The sequence below is a fragment of the Centruroides vittatus genome, unplaced genomic scaffold (genome assembly GCF_030686945.1).
Source record: "Centruroides vittatus isolate TY-2023 unplaced genomic scaffold, ASM3068694v2 contig_82, whole genome shotgun sequence".
Classification (NCBI taxonomy): Eukaryota; Metazoa; Arthropoda; class Arachnida; order Scorpiones; family Buthidae; genus Centruroides; species Centruroides vittatus.
In genome coordinates, this window is record NW_027122533.1 from 1,202,037 (window position 1) to 1,224,147 (window position 22,111).

The 22,111-nt window shown below is 36.2% G+C and overlaps 1 protein-coding gene across 1 annotated transcript in view; it reads left to right on the top strand.

The window, feature by feature from the left end:
• The window catches only part of LOC136982334 (ATP-binding cassette sub-family C member 4-like), a 147,686-nt gene that overhangs the window by 47,005 nt on the left and 78,570 nt on the right, over window positions 1-22,111 (top strand). The window contains exons 5-6 of the mRNA XM_067278809.1: window positions 6,211-6,300; window positions 19,339-19,502. Of these exons, the coding sequence (XP_067134910.1) occupies window positions 6,211-6,300; window positions 19,339-19,502 (254 nt within the window). The remainder of the gene's footprint in view (window positions 1-6,210; window positions 6,301-19,338; window positions 19,503-22,111) is intronic.

Genomic DNA, 22,111 nt, shown 5'->3' on the forward strand with positions numbered 1-22,111 from the left:
ATATTTAAAATTATCAGTGTATTTTATGTACAAAAATTATGTTATCTGTAATACCTTGCAGTTTGTGATATACTAGTGGCAGAATGTTCAATCTGGGCAAACTCACATTGTAGGGGTTTCTACTGTATCTTACGCGAAATGTTTCAAATTTATGGGTTTGTGCCATAACCTTTTCCCGGTTGTTATATGTATCTGAATTTCGTATTGTTATCAAATGTTACCAATTGTCACCAACGGTTAATAACTTTGTCTCCTTTTATTTATTCGCAAATCATCTGATTTAGAAATTGTTCTCACTTATTGATGTATCTAACTAATTTATGTAAACCTACATTGTCGGTCTTTATTGTATTGTACGCTAAATATTTTATTCCTACAGATTTTATTGCAGCTTCTCTAAACTGCTATATATTTTAATATTGTAATTGTTAATGCCTCTCGTCTATTAATAGCATCGTTACCCCTCTTATTACTGTAAGAAAATCTGTTACCTGATCTAACATTCTATTTTGTACATATTGTATATCCTTGTTCCTTGTATGTAATCCTGATTATGCTTTGCGAAATCAGGGCATATAACTCTGTTATGTTAATTAAATCTAATGAATGAATGAATGAATGAAGTAAGAAATAAAGCTGCCACGAATTCTTGCATTCTATAGCCCCTAACATCCTCTATGGGGCTGCCATAAGAAGGATTTCGCATTTGTGTCACCACAAATAAGCCATGGCCTGTCAGCAATGATCTGACTGATCTGGTCCAGGTCAGAAATCATTGGTTCAATGTCCTCAAAGGGCGAGCAATACACAGATGAGATGAAGACGTTTTCACAGTTAATGTTGATGGAACAGGTCATGATATAATAGGTGGACAAGTGCGGATTGTATTGCACTGTGGAGTGAGTGTTCCTGATAAGGATGGCAGTCTTGGTGTTAGTTTTTGAGCACCTGGGAGGAAAAGTCTTCAGCCACTATAGTTTGTGAGCTCTCCTTCGAAGAGATAGGGTTTTTGGGCAACAATAATATCAGAGTCCCAGTCCTCAGCTGTCTTGATGATTAAGGACAAAGGGGCCTTACCCCTTTGAAGGTTGATCTGTAAGATGGATAAGGTTTACTTTTTACAGTTATTACTGGTACTAGTAATAGCCATAGTCAGAGTAGGAGGGTGTTGATTGAGTCCTATACATGAAGTATCCTTGTGTTTATTGTTGTATGATCATAGTCCATAATTGGTCTGTCGTATTGTTTGAGTCTTCATTTTTAATGTAACAGGGCACTGAGGGCTGAAAGCATTGTGGTTCGTGGCATATCGGTCATATGAAGGTATATGTTTGTTGGCAGTTTTACAATTGGTGCAGCAGGGGGTATGTTCGAGCCATTGGCATTCTCCAAACCTATGCCCTTTTGCACAGTGACTACATTTCTGCCTGTTTGGGCAATTAGTACAGATGTGGTTATACCCACAACACTGGTAACATCTCACCAGTGGAATGTAATCATTAACAAAAATGTTGGCCCATTGCACAGCGATATGTTTAGTACGGATCAGTATATCCCTAAGTTTTGGGGTTGTAGAGAGGACAATATGTTGGCAATATTTTCTGGTGTTGTTCCTATATTATATTGTGCTTACTCTGGTATTTTCCACAGATTCTTCTTTAGTGATATTCTGAAAAACTTGGTTTTGGTCATAAATGATTGGAATGATTTCCTCTTCATCTACCGAGATCGGCACGTTGTTTAGGATGATTCTTGGCTTTCTTCCTTCAGAGATTCTGCTTTTAACTTTGCTCGATATTTCTGGAAGGTTTTCAATAGCGTTGGCAAGGATTTCTGCCTTTCTGTGGCTGTCTGTTCTAAAACAAATTCCGTTTCCATTTACTTTCCTAACAGATTTGACTTTTATTTTGAGCTCTTGCGGTTTTACTTTTTACTTAATTTCATTCTCAATATGTTGCATATTAGTGCTACTGCCCTGGTCTTCGGTATTGGGATATAAAATCAAGGCATAACTTCCTCCAGTGCCCTCATTATTTACTTTGTTTCTGAGAGATTTATTGATGGTCTTAGTGGTCAAACTGGGCCGAGTGTTCAGTTTCGTGACTTCAGCGTAAGTAGTTGCAGGAGCAGATGTAGCAGGTGGTGAAGAACATTGGGGTCGGCTGGATCTGTACTAAATGCACGCATTAGTTATGTCACAAACATGAAGTTTTTCTGAAAGCAGAGGTACAGAAACGTAGAGGTAGAGAGGCTGACAGTGTGGTGTATAAGCTGTTTTTAGATAGATGTAGATCGTTTTTGTTCATGTTACTATTCGCAGTTAGAGAGTTAGTCGAAAATCATTTTTCTTTGGACTCTTCAAATGTGAAATTGCTACAGTACGAATGAATGCGCGTAACCAGGTGAAAATTGCAAGAAGAGAGTTATGCAAATAAAGTTTGCATATGTAACGGATCACCAGGTACCCAGATTCGAGCTATAAAGACTAGCAGCCAACTGAATGGATTCAATAAATTTACACTAATACATAGATACTATTCTTACTGCAATTAATGTTTTTAATTTTATCGTTCAAAATCAAATGTTTTAAAGTTATCAAAACAGCAATAGCTGTATTTGAACATATCAATTGTTCGTTTGTTTTTGGTATATAAGTGGTGATTATAATCATATTACAGTAGATCTAGCTTCGTTTAATCTTTACAAAGATCGTTTTGCCATTATATTATTGACAGTTCTGGAGCTTATTTCCAAATGGTAGAAAATGGCACTTTTTAAAATATTATAAAATAATATATTGTTTTTCAAATTATTATTCACACGAAAAGATGTAACTTTCGTCGATTTTAAAAAAAGGGAAGTCAACATCTTTTCACACACCCCTTATCTTCAAAGTTAGGCGTCCAACGGAATGTTTACTCCCTGAACATCCCGTTGACGTACAGAAAACTCTTTATTGTGATTGGGTAAACAAGTTCTAATATGGAGAATCATTTCCTGCAATCGGGGGAGTTCGACACAGATCATCATAGAGAGAAGTTCAACTCCATACAGTTCTCCATAGCATAGATCTCCGAAAAAAGCAGTTTTAAGCACAAATTTAAGTATTTATATGAGGAAATTTTTCATATAAATACTTAAATTTGTGCGTTAACATAGAAAAGAAATAGAAGTTATTCCTTGACACCGACATTATCTTCCCGATCTTCTACCAGCACAAAATGCTTTGTCGCCTATCTGAAGTCAAGACCAAGCCTTACAGTTAAGGTAGTACAATTTAGTATATATGTAAACACACTCTCTCTCGGGAATAGAGTAGTAATATAGTTTAGTTTCAATCTTAGATCGTTAAGTTCGATATGTTCCTTTTGCCATCTTATATTGTTTGTAAAATCCTGCATATAATTTATTGCTTTAATTTAATAAATAAGGTTTATATATCCTATATCCGGATTTCAGTCGTTTATTAACTTGAAACATTATCATTGAATAGCCCTCCTACAGATTTTTTTTATGCGAGTTAAGCCGCGATAAATTGCTTAATTGGTGTCAGTCCTGACAGGGGACAGTGATAATACGATTGTTCGTCTCTCCGCAATAATATATTCGTAGTAGCCCTTCTACGACTAAGGAATGGATTTATCAATCTGCAGCCGATTAAGTGATAGAGAGTATATTCAAGGCCCTCTACCTTCGGTGATCCTACCAATATGATAAGTTATTGTGTGAAATAGGTTCATATAGGTAAAATAGAAACAATAGACTTTAATAAAAAAATTATTCACAAAAAACATAAGTTTATTTCTGTAGTTACAGAAAAAGTACAGCACATATTCATGTAAAATGGAATTATACGATTATATCACGTGATTGCAAATAACTAAGGAGAATATTTACAATGTGAGCAAACCCTTTGTTCACATTGTAAATATTCTCCTTAATTCTTTTGCTGAGGTTTCTAATGGTGACACCTACATATTCATTGTTCGGACCTAATTGATCATTCTTATATGAGATCGTATAAACACTCATCCTTCTTGATCTTATCCTTGTCATTCTTAAAGAAATTATATACTGTGAGAGCCCTTTTGTACACTTATCTTGTATTCCTGTATTCTGCAATCTCCTTCATCATAGTGGACATTTTTCTGCTATATGTGAACTTAGTAACACTGTTGATCACAGTTTCTTCTTTTTTTATTACTGGAATCTGAGAAAGAACTAATTAATCACTCAGTAACTTTTGCTCCAAATCCCAATGTTTTAGCGACATCTTTAATGCTATTCAACTCCTGTAACCTGATGCAAAAGTTAGAGCAATTATGGAATGCTCTTCTAATTAGGGTTCTAAATGGTGAAAGTTTATAAGTATGTGGATCATTAGTGGAAGGAAAAATGTATAGTCGGTCCTACCTTATATACCTTCGTTCGTATAGAACTGTTATTAAATACAATGTTAAAATCTAAAAAATGCACGCCTGTTAAACTAATTTGTTTCAATTTACTCGATACCATGTGCTGATTGAACCCTGATGTGTTGGCTTTTCCTAAGAATATGGAGCTGCTAGCGAATATGGTATGTTCGCAGTTATTCTTCAGCTCTGAAGGAAAAATATACAACAAAAGAAACGGGGTTCCCATGAACAGTGCAATTTCCAGCATACTGTGTGAGTTGGTTTTTACGCAAACTGGAGCAGAATACTATTAACAATTTTACAGATGAAATAATCTTATATAAGCTATGTGGATAATGTATTCATTTTATGAAGGAACGATAAAAAAAACTACACCATGTTTTGAATGAGATAAATTCCAAAAAGGTTTAAAATTTAAATTGAAACAACTTAATTCAGCAGGCATGAAGTTACTAAACATTGTATTCAATAATGGTTTCATAAGAACGAAGGTATACATCAAACCATCTCACAACCCACTATACATTCCTTCCTCCTCCAATGATTCACATACTTATAAACTTTCAGCATTAACAGTTCTAATTAGAAGGGCATTCCGTTGTTGCTCTAAAGTTTGCGACAGATTACAGACTCTAGACCTCTTTTTCTCACTAAGTTTACTTAGAATCCACACACTGTTTTAAAAGTAAGAAGGAACTACGGCATTTAAATTGTAAAATTTTCTATAAAGAATTCTTCTATAAGAATGTACAGGAGTTGTAAAAATTACAGAACTTAATTACATTTGATACCTAATAATAAGTTTTCTCTTCATTAAGAAACGCAAATATAAATGATAACACTGTAGAAATTTTACAAAATTTAGTATCATTTAGACTATTTGCACCTACATTCTTCATGCAAAACGCATTGACATTTATGCTTATTGCTTCAAATATACTTCACCAAACTTATCACAAATACGTATAAGTTGTGTTACGTGGCTCATTCAATACAATTTAGATATTATTTCAACTGAATTATTTACATGTAAATCAATGCTATTGATGAATACAACGGTTATATAGTCATTGTATACGTCATGCCATATCGTTGATCCAGACTCTACCGACTGCATTAAACTAATAATACTGGTTACAGAATGAAGAAAATAATTAATGTTTTTACCTTTTATTTATTTTAATAATCAAATGTTTTTACCCTTAATATTTATTTCAATAAACAATTAAAGATTATAAAAAGGAATTTTTATTAATCTATATATTTGTTTATTCAAGGACTTTATCAAATATTATAAATTTTCATTTAATCATAAAACAATACGAAAATATATATATGTTACTGTGAATAATTGATATCTGGCGAATGTCGGCATTAACACAGTCGTTTCGTGTATGTGCGAAATATTTGCTAAATATCATTATTTCTCACTTACATCAACATTCAGCATGCACTGATGTGAATGTTGAATAAAAATACTGCTCCAAGCATTTTGTCGTAGAACAATTTTTTTTTTTTTTTTTTGCAATTACAACGTGTATAGCCTTGCCTTCCACTTCTCGAATTAGTTGTTGCTGCTTCCCCCAAGGACATTTTTTATTTAACCTAACCTGACCTAAGGTAACCTAAAACAAACCTAAACCTAACCTAACATTAATTAATAATATAACCAAATATACGGTCTTTCACCAACGGTCTCTTGTATGTGTCGACATTCACCGCAGAGTCTTGACATTCTCTAATTACAGAGTTTCACAGTGACATATATATATTTTGTATAAATTTTTATTTTCAGGCAATTAACTTAAGTTCCTCCTCTCTAGAGAAAACTAATATAGGACAAATGGTGAATCTAATAGCAACTGATGTCAGCAAATTTCATAATGTAAGTTAAAAATAATTTTCTTCTAAACATTATATTTAGTGTTTTAATATTTTTATGTGGCATAAATCACATTATATAACAGTACATGTATCGTTTAAATATATTACATACCTATCTTCTATAAGCTGTATATAATTAACAATTAACATATAAGGTTCAAAATCGTTAAAATTTAATAATATATTATTCTCAATCGTAATTTGAATTTATTCTTGTAGATACCAGCAAATATCACATATGAATGGTTATAAAGTCAATCTGTTATACAGTACATAAAAACATAGTAGAAGTTCGTTAATTGGTATCTACAAAACCAAAATTGCACAATCTTATCCACTCAGCAGTGAGCAACGTATACAGTAGCGTAGCTAGGAGATGAGGTAGGTGCGGTCTGTACCGCGCCCCTGGAAAGTAATAGGCCCATGATTCCCAAAATCACAAGAAAAAAGACCCAAAAATTTTTTCGGGGCCCACAAATCTGGTTCCGCACCAGCCCGGAGAACTGTAGCTACGCCACTAGACGTATATATACGTCAAGGGCGTTTGTGTGGCAGTAGTGAGCAACGTATATATCCGCAAAAAAATTCACATAAAATACCTGGATCATTTCGTGAAGTCATAGAATTTTCACGAGTAGTTGGATTCTCCAACTTTGTTTTGGAATATCCTTTAGTTCTCGAGAAATTACAATAAAAGAGAGGAAAATTAAAACAGATGTGAAATTTTAAAGGGCCATCTATCGACATAAATCGAATTTAAACCTCCCGCCATCATCTGAATCGTTAAAAAAATAAATATCCCTAATTGGCTCGAGTCAGAAAAAAGTAGGTGCAACTTCTGTAAATCACACTATCGCGAGACCTCCGATGCAACCTCGAAACGCGATAGCCTATGTCATCAGTTAAACCGTCTTTGGCTGACCTACTTTTTGTGAAATCAACATTACAGTAAATCGTAGTAAGACGTAGCAATTTATAGTAAAACGGTCTTCTATAATATTCGTAGTAGTTTGTAAAACTTAAATTTCAATTTAATAAGTATTATTTAGTTCAGAAACATTAAAAATACATCATTAAGTAGGAGAATTACAAAAAAACTTTATTTTTTAGTATAATACAATTTCAAAATCAAAAGTTCGTATATCGTAATATTACAAAAAAACTACATCGAAACATACAAAGTCAACTAATTTACGTAAATCCAGTTCATTATACAACTTTTGATACTCTTGCCTTCCTCAGTTTTGTGAAACAAAATTCGAAAACTTCAATTAATCCTGTAAATATTTAAGCGCCATTACTATTTGTATGATATATTATTATATCAAGCTGAATTTTACATAATTCAGAACTGTAATTACAAATATAACTGAAAAATATTTTCAATATAAACACTAGGCCATAATTATAAAAACAAAATTGTTAAAGTATAAATTTTTCTAACATTTTCTGATCGAGTAATATGTAATAATACTTTTATCTATTAGTCTTGCCATATTCTGCTTTCTATATTCACATCCATTTAGTTTCATCTAATTACCCTTAAAATGTAAAAAAATTCTACCAACAAATTAATTTGCTAATAAAGGGACTACTTGCTAATTGAACTTAGTATTCTTCTTTGACGTAGTTCTGCGTTTTATCACTAAATTGGTAGACATGTCTAAATAATATGCTTATAACCACTAAAAAACATGAATGTTTTTCGAAACTAGTAATAGATAATTATATGCACAAATAAATTAGTAGTCTAATAATACATACTTTCACTTATATCCAAGTACAGTCATACCTCGATACTCGAACGTTTCGGAGCCCGAACAAATCGGTACTCGACCAAAAATTTCGAAAAAAAATGCTCCTGTTCCCGAACAAAATTTTGGTACTCGAACGGGAAAGCTCGCCAAGTAGACGCCGACGCCGCCGCCGTGGCGTCGGCGTCAGTTACGAGACAGTCCAGTTAGGCCTAAATTTATTTAAATTATTTAATTAAAATTCCAATTATTAAATTTAGCAAGAGATGGCGCTTAACGCCTAACTCTAGTACCAAATTATCTTAAATTATTAATATTACTATAGCCATTTAATAGCCCGATAATACGGCAGTTGTTGGTCTTTAGGAGACAGTCATTGTTTAGCATGCACATTAACTTACGCTGTGCTATATTTTTTGAATTAGCATTCTTTTCTTTTGATTTATTAGCCCTTAAACATGGTTCCCAAGAAGAATAAAAGTGAAAGTGATCAAGTGAAAAGAAAAACAATGAGAACAACAATCGAACTGAAAAAAGAAATCATTGCTAAACACGAAAATGGAGTGCGTGTTTCGGATCTTGCTGTCAAATATTCTATGGCTAAGTCGACGATATCGACTATTTTAAAGAATAAAGAAACAATAAAAAACATACTAGCGAATCAACTGGAGATTGGAACGCATTAATCTATTTTACATTATTTGAAATGGAAAAAAATGATTTGGAGTTCGAACATATTGGTACTCGAACCTCTTTCTGGAACGGATTATGTTCGAATACCAAGGTACCACTGTATTATATCCAAAGACCAGTTCTCGCTAGTTGTGGAAAAATAAATTATTTTAAACTTTTCTTTCTGTAAACAAGTTCTAAATTCAAAGTAAACTTTACACATTAAAATGACCATTAAAAATAACGCAAAATGTATTGATCCACGTAATAGAAATTTATTGCAGTAAACTTTAAAAAAAAACCTGAAACATAGAAACACGAAACCGCGCTTTACGAAATCTAAAAGGATCTGATGCATATTCAATGGACAAAATGAAAATGCTCTTGTCTGATGTCATCACGTAACAAAAAGTTTCTGAATAAAAGCTAAAAGTTTTAAAAATTTTTCCATTAATATTTTTCTGTGTGTGAATATTATATTTCAATACTTTTATCTTTCGTCACTAAAAAGATGTACTTTTATCTAAAAACATTAATTTTTTACCAACATAAAACAGTCGAAGTAAGAACAGGCTGAAAACGACAACGAATTATAAGCTCTGTTCTGGGGATGTAAGCTTGTTTGTCCCATCTTTGATATAATTTGTTCTTTTCTGTATTTACACTCAATTTACGTAAAAATTATTCTATTGTCCTGTTTATAGTTAATAGCTTGTCTTTGTTTCTGTTTACTAAATGGAATTTCACAGTAAAATGTTCGGAAACTAAATTATAAAAGCCAAACAAATTAAATTGATTAATTTTTACAATATCCACTTAAATTAAATAAAAGCATTCTTACATATTTATTATTTATTTGTGCATATCGACGTCTTTCGAAGAAATAATCATTTATTGTAGAATTTATATAAGCTAAAAATTATACTGTTGTCTTTGATGAAATTTGTTACAATTTACTAATTTTCACAGAAACATTAAATTGTAAACGATGATATTAGTTAAAATTTATTAATTTGTACACAAACATTAAACTTTTTGACATATTTTTTCCTATTTCTTGGTGATCACGTGACCAAAAGCTATTTTTATTTTGGCAGGAGTTTTCCCACATTGATCTATGTCATATCTAATTTGCATATAAGTAATAGTACATTACTAATCTTTATTAAACAGATCTAAGCATTTTATATTATTTAAATTTGACTGGATTAGTAAAATAATTATATAAAATTTTTAGTATTTTGCAGGAAAACTTCAATCCAGGTGACGTAAGAGTCATCCATGGTTTGCGGGAAAATTTGCACAGTGATCTTTTTTATATCTAATTTCCATAATTATAACGGTAAATTATTAATCTTTATTAAACAGATTTAGTTATTGTTTATTAATTAAATTCATCTGGTTTCATGAAATAATTTTTTAAAACTTTTAGCATTTATTCAAAAACTTTTCGTCATGTGATGAAATTTTTCACATGAGCATCCTATATGAATCAGTTGGCAGCAGAATTTTGTAGAGTGCGGTTTGGTGTTTCTGTGTTTCTCGTTTTTTCGAAGTTCACTGCGATAAATTTTTATCGCAGTGAATGACTGATGATTATTACGTGGATCCATACATTTTGCGTTGTTTTTAACGTATAATAGGTGGAAATTTTACTCTAAATTTAGAACTTGTTTTTCAGAATATGCTACTTTACAGAAAGAAAAGTTGAAAATAATTTAGGGGATACTATAGTTTATCACCTATGAAATTTCGGGTCTTTGAGTATATATCTGAACTCAGGAAACCGAGACGAGTTCAATGAATGTTGACGAGTTCAATGAATGACCTTACTTTTGGACCGGAGATGAAAAATAAAAAAGTTATCATACTTTTTTTCAGCAATTGCGCGATGATATGGAGTTGCGTCGCTCTCTCCGCTAAGTTGGCCTCGCTATCGCGATCGAGATTCGCGTCGTTTGTCGTTAAAATTGCCTTTAGTAGACGTTTCCCCTTTTTTTACTTTGTTCAAGAACTACCGTGAATCAATAACTAGTGACATTTAGCACATAACGGCTTGCCGGCGGCTCTCCTCTGAGAGGTCAATCAGGAGCACAAACAGTGGGAACGGCCGCCATGATCGCTTCCATAAGTAACATTAACCGAAATGGCGATCACGCAATGATCGGAAGTCGTGTCGCTCTCTTCACTCTTGTATCGCGTGTTTAACTCTTTTAGAGATGACTGTTCTGATGTCATGGTTTGCAGATTTTACCGCAAGATGGCAGTACTAGCAACTATGGTGCTGTCTTCATGACAGCATTAAAAAAGTATGATAACTTTTTTTATTTTTCGTCTCTGGTCCAAAAATAGGGTACCGTTGAACTCATCTTGGTCCCGTGAGTTCAAATATGTAATCAAAGTCTTGAAATTCCACAGGTGGTAATCTATAGTACACCCATAATTTATTTTCGACAATTAGCGCTAACCGATCTTTGTTTGGATGTAAATGAAGGCATGTATTATAGGTTTACTAATTTATTTGTGCATATAATTATCTAGTTCTAATTTCGAACCATTTATGGTTTTTAGTGTTTCTAAGCTTGTAATTTAAACATGTCTACCAATTCAGTGATAAAATGCAGAACTACGTCAAAGAAGAATACTAAGTTCAATTAGCAAGTAGTCCCTTTATTAGCAAATTAATTTGTTTGTAAATTTTTTTACATTTTAAGTGTAAATAGATGGAACAAAAGGGATGTGAATATAGAAAGCAGAATATGGCAAGACTAATAGATAAAAGTATTATTACGCATTACTCGATCAGAAAATGTTAGAAAAATTTATACTTTAACAATTTTGTTTTGATAATTATGGCCTAGTGTTTATATCAAAAATATTTTCAGTTATATTTGTAAACACAGTTACAAATTATGGAAAATTCAGCTTGATATAATAATATATCATACAAATAGTAAAGGCGCTTAAATATTTATAAGATTTATTAAAGATTTCGAATTTTGTTTGACAAAAGTGAGGAAGGCAAGAGTATCGACAGTTGTATAATGAACTAGATTTAAGTAAATTAGTTGACTTTGTGTGTTTCGATGTAGTTTTTTCGTAATATTACGATATAAAAACTTTTGATTCTGTAAATTGTATTATACTAAAAATAAAGTTTTTTATGTAATTCTCCTACTTAATGATGTATTTATAATGTTTCTGAACTAAATAATACTTATTAAATTAAAATCGAAGCTTTACAAAGTACTATGAATATTAGAAAAGTTCTTTTTACTATAAACTACTACGTCTTACTACAGCTCACTCTAATGTTGATTTTACAGAAAGTAGGTCAGACAAGGACCATTAGACTAATGACGTAGGCTGTTTACTTTTTCTGGTTGCATTTGTGCTCAGGGCCGGATTTACATAAGGGCATTTGGAGCCTGTGCCCAGGGCCCCCACAAAACTAAAAAAAAATTATGTTTAAACATAATTTTTTTTTTATTACCGCGACAGCCTAGTGTGGCCTAATCATCAGGGCAACAGGCAGAGAGAACCAAACCCGGAAAAAAACCTATAAAACATCGGAAAATTTTGGAAAAAAATTTCACATAGGTATTTTTCAGTTAAGTTAAAATAATTAGTTATATGCTATAAAATATATGTATGTTTATAATAACCTTATTTTTAAATGAAATTTACAACTTCCTAGTTCAAATCTAATTGAAAGTACAGTATTTTGTGTAAACTTTCTAAATCATCAAATTTGCCTACTCTTAAAGGGGGACCCCCACCGAATTTGTGCCCAGGGCCCCTGGATTGGTAAATTTGGCCCTGTCCGTGCTATCGCGATAGCGTCATTTACAGAAGTCATACCTACTTTTTCCTTACACGAGCCAATTAGGAATATTAATTTTTTTTAACTAATCAGATGATAGCAGGAGATTTAAATTCGATTTATATCGATAGATGACTGTGTAATATTTCATATTTATTTTAATTTTTTCTCTTTTATTGTAATTTCTCGAGAAGTAAAGGATATTCCAAAACAAAGTTGGAGAATCCAAGTACTCGTGAAAATTCTAAGACTTCACGAAACGGTTCAGGTATTTTATAAGAATTTTTTTATGAGTATAGTTGTCCCTCACCACTGCCACTCGATTGCCTTGGACGACTATTTTCGTTCCTCACTGTTAAGAGTTTATTTCAAAGATTTTTTGTTTGTTTTTTTCTTTTTTTTGTTAACATTTTCCAACAAATCTTTAATATATTTCCTCTTTCGTCAAGTATTTTACAATTCTCGGCGTCGAAGATTATCTTAATTCCTTCCTTTGCCAGTTTGTTTACAGAAATTAAATTGTTGCTCAGATCTGGGGTGTATAGTACGTCTTCAAGAAGTAATCTATCAGAGTTTTCCGTCTCTTATCTCTGCTACTCCTATGCCTTCTGAGTGTATGACATTATTATCGACCATGGTGATTGTTTTTCTGTCTTCACTCATGTTTTCTGGCGATGGCGATTTGGCGGTCATGGAATTGGTCGCCCCACTGTCTATGATCCAGCATGTATCTGGCTCACCGTATGTGTTTAAAGTCATTAATCTCTGTCGGTTGTTATCCTCGTTTGCTGATTTTCCCTTTCTCTGTCAGTTATCATTCTCTCTAGCTGAGTTTTCCCAAGCTATTTTAGAAGTTTTTAAATTTGATCATCGGTTATCGAGATCGAAGTAGTTATCTCATTTGTTTCTGTTTCTTGCTTTGTTAACCAGGTTCAATCAACATTCAATTGCCTTGTGATTTGGTTTACGGCAAATGTAGCTTGTTCGAGATTTTCTTTGTGCATTGTCTTTTGGGGTTTTGTAATTCGGTGGGTGATATGCTCTGTAGGCTGCGAGGGTTTCCCTCTGTTCGGGCCCCTTTCTTTTTTCATACCTTTCAAAGGTTTTTCTCACATGAGGGATCTTTGGTTCTTTTCAGGTTGTCGAATTGCATTGCTATTAGGTTGTACTTTTGCGGTAAACCTTTCAATAGTGCGGTGATGAATTTGTCATCTTCTATTTGAGCTCCCATTATCCTAGCACTCTCTGGAAGTTTTTCTCCTCTTAATAGATAATCTTTCCATGTCTCGTCACGATTCATTACTAATCTCGACACATTGTTTCTGGCCTCTATCTCTTGTTTCCTTAGGTCCCCTTCATATCTTTCTCTTAAGTGGGTCCAAATTTTTTTTGCCGTTCTACACGTTAAGATAAAAGCCATTTGTGTGTCATCCATCGCGCATGTTAAAATGCCTCTGGCCTGTGAGTCCGTTTTTTTTCCATTTCGCCTCTTCGGCGCGATCCGTAGGTGTGTCGTCTAATAACAGATTTCCCAGATTTCTACTTTATAGGATGGCCATTAGGTACAATTCTAGGTCCGAATGACGCAGTTGGGACTTTAACAGAGCTGTAGAGCATACTGATAGGAACAAAAAAAGTCTAATGAAGTATGAGTCTACGAGCGCGCCTTCGCGAGATATAGGCCCCCCAAAATGACTATATGTGAACTTTTCGAGACCCTCAAAAATGAGGTAAAATTTAAAATTCTTCGCTAATTCTGTCGGGCGTTTAACGGCAGTCTTGCCCAAATGAAGCTCTATTCTAACGACACTCGTCGACAACGACCAAAGAAAAGCCACCAAACACAGGGTGTCACCTCTCGACCGCCACTTCCGGGGAGCGCCGTCAGGACTCGCCGCTCTCTTCGCTAATTCTGTCGGCATTTAACGGCAGTTTTGCCCAAATGAAGCCCTATTCTAACGACACTCGTCGACAACGACCAAAGAAAAGCCCGATTAACAAGACTAATTAGGCAACGCTTTCTCTGACGCCGCTCCTACGTAAACAGAGAGCGCTTCTTCTATTTCGAGCTATCTCTAACACGCTCTAACTGCCGAAAAGGCCAAGAAAACAGATCATGTACTCACCTTCGACAGAGTCTCCTCCTCTCGCTACCTGACGACGTCTAGCATGTTTCCGATCTTGTGTAGAACAGGGGTGAGGTCGCCACCTCCTCCTCGGCTATATCCCGGAGATCGATGACGACGAAGATGGTGTCCGAAAATCGCATATAATCCAGGTTTTGCATACAAGTATCCTTCGGTAACGAGCAATATATATATGCACACACACACACACAAGCTTCACTGTTCGCTGGGCATTCTTTTTCTTGTTTAAAAGGCTTGCCCGATATTGTTCAGCTGGAATGGATGTTCAGATGATGCACCTATTCCAGCCAAACAACATCGGGCAACCCTTTAACGAAATTCTCGGCATAAAAAGTTTTCCTTGCGTTAACACTCAAAGCTGCAAAGAGCAATGCTTTTCGAACATCAGATGTCCTGTTCCGCTTCGATCTAAACCCGATCGCGCTGCTTCTATTTCGATATCTCTAACACATTCTAACTACCGATAGAAAAGGGCAAGAAAACAGATTCTGCACTCACTATTAACAGCGTCTCCTCTTGCTTCTCCCGCAACGTCCTCCTCTCGCTACCTGGCGACGCCTAGCCTGTTCCTGATGTTCTGTAGGTGAGGACGGGGTGACGCCGCTGGTTCCCGCCTCAGCTAGGTCCTGGGGGTCGATGACAGAGGTGGTGGTTGTGTCGCCCAATGTTGTCTGAAAAAGCACATAATCCAGATTTCACATCCGCAAAGAAGTATCCTTTGGTCGCACGCACTATACACAGGCTGCACTACTCACTGGGCGGTCGTCATCCCCCTGCCGTTCCTCTTCGTCGCCCTCGTGCACGGGAACATCGAAATAGGGCACGTCTGGCGGCAGATGTTGATCCACGGGCACACCGATCGTCTGGAGTTGAAGACCCTGGTGACCGGGGCCCGGGTAGACGGCCACGATGTCCCGTAGAAACTGCCGGAATTTGGCCGATGTTGTTGGCCACTGGGACAGGAACCGCGTCCTGTACACGTACGTACAGGTGTAGCTTTGCAGGCTCCTGTCCGTGCGGAGCGACTTTATGGACTTCTTCAGCCAGCGATTTCTGCACTCGATGTTCTGAGTGTGGGCCTCCGGGTCATCAGTGTCTACGAATCTACAAAAAAAAAACAGATAAATGTCGCTTCTCCATAACGCCCGTTCATTTCTTTCAATTAGCACATAGCACAGTTTCGTGCTTCTTACCTCCCGGGGCCCCGCTGGCTGTGGTTGACGATCTTATGTCCAGAGAAGCCCAAAAAAGCCGCACAACCGCGATATTGGGCCGCGCTGTCAGAAACGATGATGGAATGGGGAGCGATGTATCTGAGCATGTGGCTCCACAGAACACGTCTGCTTTTGTTGTCCACCTGAAAGAATACGAGAAAATATAACACGTCTGAAATGCGCCAATGTGTGCCGGACAGTGTGCCTTCCACGATAACTGAACAATAAAAGGAAGTAATGTTTCGCTACTACTTACATGCCAGTACATCAGCTCTCGCGTTTCCCGACAGTAGGCACCAAATATTGTAATTTGGGTGCCTACACCTACGCGGCCGCGGTTGTATTTTCGCCTCCGGGTGAAGGTCTCATCGATCTGAAAAGATAGAAAAAATAACATTAATATAGACAGCCATTTCGGCAACGTCAGCAACGTGGGTCGACGGTCACCTCGACGTGCAAGCCTTCACCGCCAAGCTTGATGTTTTGAGCATGGGAGACGAAAACTTCCGCAACTTCCCGGCAGAAGTTGTACCAATCTACCGCTGTCGCGAGGGCCACGCGGCATTGCTCCGCCGCGATGGTGACCGGCAGCTGCATCACCCACGAATAGACCAATGTCAGCACCTGTAAAATACAAAGAAAACACATCTGTTATACATACGTCATCGTAATCGGCACGATCAAATTACAGAAAGCGACAATCGATTGTAATATCATACTTCTAGTGCTGACAGTTTCGCCCGTTTAAAGAACGTGTTGTGGGTGCATGACAGGCTACTGGTGCACACGGCCCTCCTGACGATGCCGCCTGTCCGTCGTTTAACTGTCTTTTTTTGTTTCAGTTTTTCGCAGCGGTAGATGAATCCTAACCTCTCAGATGGAGCCGGTTCCTTCAGCATGGGTCCTGCAAAATTACGACAAACACATTGAAATTGCTTAGAAACGTACCGAAACGCAGCGCTGCGAATATCGGCTGCTCCTGTATATGCGAGAATCAAGCGATGCTTACCTCTGCAACGAGGACACGGCGGTATGGAACCGGTGAGGTCCGGATGTGGCACGAGCCCCACAAGATGGCAAAATTTCTCAGCGGCCTCTTCGGTGCGGAGGTAGGTACGAAATTCGTACGAGGTCAAGTTGTCAAATATGTCGTCGGGATCCACAACGGGAGACGCTGATTGATCGCAGTTAAATGGCATTCTACAAATACAAGTCAATTACAAATACTCCAAACACTGTTAAACACTGATTGTCAAATACTGCTAGCAGTATTTGACAATCAGTGTTATACAGTACAGCGCCGTTAAGCCGCGGAAAGAGCTTGGATCCCAATTTTGCACTATCGCAGATTAAATATTTAAATGCTGGCTTACAACTTCAAACAGGTATTTATAGAAGATTAGTCTTATATTTATCAATAACGAAGAAAATAACTTATAATGAAATTCAAACTAGAATGGCGAAGATCGAGAATAAGAACTAGAATAACGAATATCGAGAATAACGTAAATCACTTCATTTCTTGTAATTTATGCATTATCATAAAATCTTTCGGCCGCGGACCACGTACGCCGCGGCGGAAATATTGAATTATGGGTGTACTGTACGGGCGAGCCTTCGCGAGATCCGGGCTCCCCAAAATGCCTATATAAGAACTTTCGAGACCCTCAAAAATGGGGTAAAATTTAAAAGTGAAAATTTTCGGAAGTACAACTAAAAATTGCGTTTCGAAGGCTTTCGGCAGTTTGGACCCCAATTGCCGCGGGTTAACGGCGCTCTACTGTACTGAAAAATTTGTAAACATACTCTACATACCTGTACGCAGTTGTGAAACTAGGAACAATGGCCCGAAGGCGGCGTACGGGCTTATAACACTTCGGTAGGCCGTGCCGCGGTCACGTGACCCGCGGCCGGCTCGCCATTGGCCGCGCGAGGGGCCCGCTTCAACTTCGCGGCCGAGGTGGGGCCGCGTGGTCGGGCGCGCTGCATCTCTGGCGGAGGTGGGGCCTGCGTGGACGGTCAGTCATGCGCAGTGCGTTCCTCGGCCTCGCATGCCTGAAATATGAGTTCCGAATAGGTTCTGGCAGAGCGACTTGACGGGCGGGTGCGTACGGGAGTGGACCGGCGCCTGCCAGGACGGGGGTTCGAATCCCCGCTCAGGTAAGAGGTGTAATAATAATAGATACTTGTATTTACAGGCAATAGATGGCGACTCCGGACGACTGCGAGCGGGAGACTTGGCCCGCGAGCCGCGTGCAAAGGGGAGGCGGCGGCGGCGGCTCGGACAGGAGGGGGAGGCGCGCGGGGGGACTAGGAAAGGGGGGCACGCTTTTTTTAAACACTGAGAGGCGGAAAAATCGAAAAACAAAATATTGGGTCACGTGACCCGGCTTTTTTGCCCGCGAACCCGCGTGACGTAGGCCCAACTTTCGAGGGCTATATCTCGCGAACGCACACATATACAGGTATGGTTCCTTTGACTGTTTTGCTTACCCAGGGGGGTCGACAGTTTGCCTCCCTCCCCTTGCGTCATTCGGACCTAGAATCTTGCCGGCCATTATACGGTACTTCCAGCTTGTGAAATTGTTACCCGTAAACTCAGATAACTGATCATGTTTTATTTCGGCCATTCTATTCATTATAAAGATTTGGTTTCTAAGATAACAAATTTAGGCTCACCGTTGCTGGTCGTTCAATCCAGTTGCATCAACGCTGGAATTTTCTTTATGGACCCATAACCCTTTGTTACGTTATTGGCGCATGCTAAAATATGTGTGCTCACAATTAATCCAGTGCTTGAACGATATAACAACTTTATTTTTAACTAAATGGTTTCTCAAGCTTTACATTGAAGATAAGCACAGCTCGTGCTTCAATGCTACAAAGATGCCTTCTCAGGAAACATGTACCCGCCGCTCTCCTATAGCCAAATTATAGCCACGACAGTTTTTGCCGTTCGACGGCGCGTACTTCCACCGGAATTTAGGAACGCGTTCCGCAGGAATTTTTAAACGGATGTCGCTTGCGCAGAGTTACGCGGATGAATAAAAGAACACACACCATGTTTATTTTTTTATGATACAGAACAGTTATTTTATGCTGCGAAACGAATTAGATGTTTTAACATGTATTTCTATGGGAAAATGCGTTTTGTATAATGGACTTTTCACTTAACGGACGTGCACTTGGAACGGATTAATTACGTTATATGAGGCACCACTGTATTACAATAAAAAGAAAATCGAAACAATGTACAGTACGTATCCACTATGAGCCCGATTAACGAACTTCTGCTGAAAAAATGAGTAGATTATATAAACCTTCTTATATATTTTATTGATTTTCGATAGAATAATATTAAAATTGACATTCATTATAATTTAATTAAATAATACTTATTGTGTATTTTGACATTTTCATCTATTATAGAGAATTTTCACCATTCCATATTTATTTACAACTCCTTTCTTCATCATTGTTACGATAGCGATGTTGTGGAAATATTATGGATGGACTATTTTAGTAGGATTCTTGGCCATATTTCTCTTTATTCCAATACAAATTACTTTGAGTAAACTGTATTCAAAACTAAGGTAATTATTGTTTTAAATTATATAACTGTATTTTGTCTACAAAGAAAAAAGAAATCAAGGAATATTTAATGATCATTAATGCAGATTGAGTTCCAATATTTAAAATGTATAAAAGTTTATATGTTTAATCGAAGTTTATGCTTTATTAATTGCAAACCAATGACAGAAGTGGTGATTTTATCTATTTCAGTTTTGAATAATACTTAGAAAATAACGATAATCAGAAGAGGGTTGAAATTTTTCCTCTCTTTGCTTTTTACGGAAAACGTGTGAGATAGGAAAATTTTTCAAACTTTACTTTCTGAAAGGGCCATAGGCCATCTCGTTCAAGGACCACTTCCTATGTTGATTGCATAGAAAACACTTGGTTCGGTTTTCTACTATGTATAGGACATTCCCATTCATTACAGACTGATCGCTTTGGTTTGTGAGTTAATGTATTGTGATTCAGTTTTGTTTTCGGCCGTATTTTATTGCTTTATCGCTACGTTTAAATTAAATAAGTGTTATCTGCCAATGGCACTATGACTGTATATCTTAGTATGTTAGACTTAGTAAACACATTCCAAGGTATTGACAACAACAAATCTCAGCTGAAGAGAGTGCTCACAAAGATATCGACAATTATTCCAAAGAAATGAAACATCTCAATTTCTACTTGTGACTATTTGATAGATTTTGCGATACAGTGTTTCCGTAAAGCCACATGTGTCAACTGTAGAATTTGTACTGTTTCCTGACAGTTCTTTCCATCAAAATAAAGGTGAAATATATGCATCAAATGGAACAGATGCATTCGATGAAAAAAAATCTCTTTCAGAAATATATGCATATGTGAGAATCAGAAATAACTCCGTAACCAAATAATGACATAACTTCTTAGTGATAACTTTGTCTAATAACTGTCAACTTTCACACTTGTGAGTATATCTTCCTATAAGTTCTCAGCATGGAAGAAGACGCTGTCCCGTGATCCTTCGACCCACTGCCGTGTGTTACCGTTTTAATATCAGACAGCTGAATGAGTCAGTCTTTGCCCATTCCTCCACGTCTCAATAAGTCGTCATCCTCTCCTCAATCAACACAAAACTGTGTCAGTCAGTCAATCAAAATAATTTTTATTGTCTGGCAACGTGAGCATAGCCAAGCAAAAATACATAGTAGATACATGTGTTAGTCGTACAGTATAAGGGATACAATACTCTAACAGCAGAGAAAAGGCAAAGTAAAATAAAATAAATGAATAAAATAAATGGAAATAACAATAAAAATTAAATAAAATATTTTTTAATATTTTATTTAATTACTTTATTTTTTATTTTTTTATTAAAAATAAAAGAATAAAAATAAAAGTACATTGTTGTACATCAAAGTCTACATGCTATTATATCAGAGCAAGGTGTGTATACACATTGGTATCAAGACTAGAGTGAATCAGATCCCAAGAGAGCAGGTCAACGAATCCCACGTCTAATAGAGCAGAGTGAAACAAATTTTTTTAACAATAAATAGAACGTGTTTAGCAAAAAATAATAAATAATAATCTAACACCTTTATCGTTGGCGAGAAAGTTTAATTTAAAACAAATATTTTCGACCTATTCCATAGGCCATCATCAGGTTAAATAAACCGACAAATGGAACAGTTCCGTTCCAGAGGATCGAATACAAATATTTAAATTTCAAAAAAATTGACAACGGATTAAAAGATGATAAATAATAAAGGAATATTGTATAAAATTAAAAACAAGGAATAAAATAAAAATTAAAAATAAACTCAGAAAAACTGCTAAATACAAGTATCAACTAAAACTAATGCAGAACCATAAAATAAACATGTAAATTAGGACCGCTGAGAAAATAGAGATTTACAAAAGCAAACTGGAAGGGGCGTGTATAAATGCGAGGGACACTGAAGGCCTTTCATCGGCCTGGAAGTATATGGTTAAAAACTCTGCAAGGAACACTTAATTTACATGTTTATTTTATGGTTCTGCATTAGTTTTAGTTGATACTTGTATTTAGCAGTTTTTCTGAGTTTATTTTTAATTTTTATTTTATTCCTTGTTTTTAATTTTATACAATATTCCTTTATTATTTATCATCTTTTAATCCGTTGTCAATTTTTTTGAAATTTAAATATTTGTATTCGATCCTCTGGAACGGAACTGTTCCATTTGTCGGTTTATTTAATCTGATTATGGCCAATGGAATAGGTCGAAAACGTTTGTTTTAAATTAAACTTTCTCGGCAACGATAAAGGTGTTAGATTATTATTTATTATTTATTTTCCTTTAACAAGTTAAGGTTGCTGTTGCTTTGTAAGAACAAATCAGGCTTTACTGGCCAGTCTATATTGTTCATATTGGCATGTTGCATGCACTGATGCTTGATGTAATCCGTCATAGCACAGTTGTATAAATAGCGCAATGACACCGTCCTGCACATCACAGAGCTGACAGCAGTCAGAATTAGAGTGGTGAAACATATTCAGGTAAACACGAAAGCGCTCGTGTTCTGTCAAAAATTGGGCTAAATCATGTGTGCGTTGAATCCATTTGCTGTGAACACGTTCCTTGCCTTTTGGGATAAAACGTCTTGCTACATGCT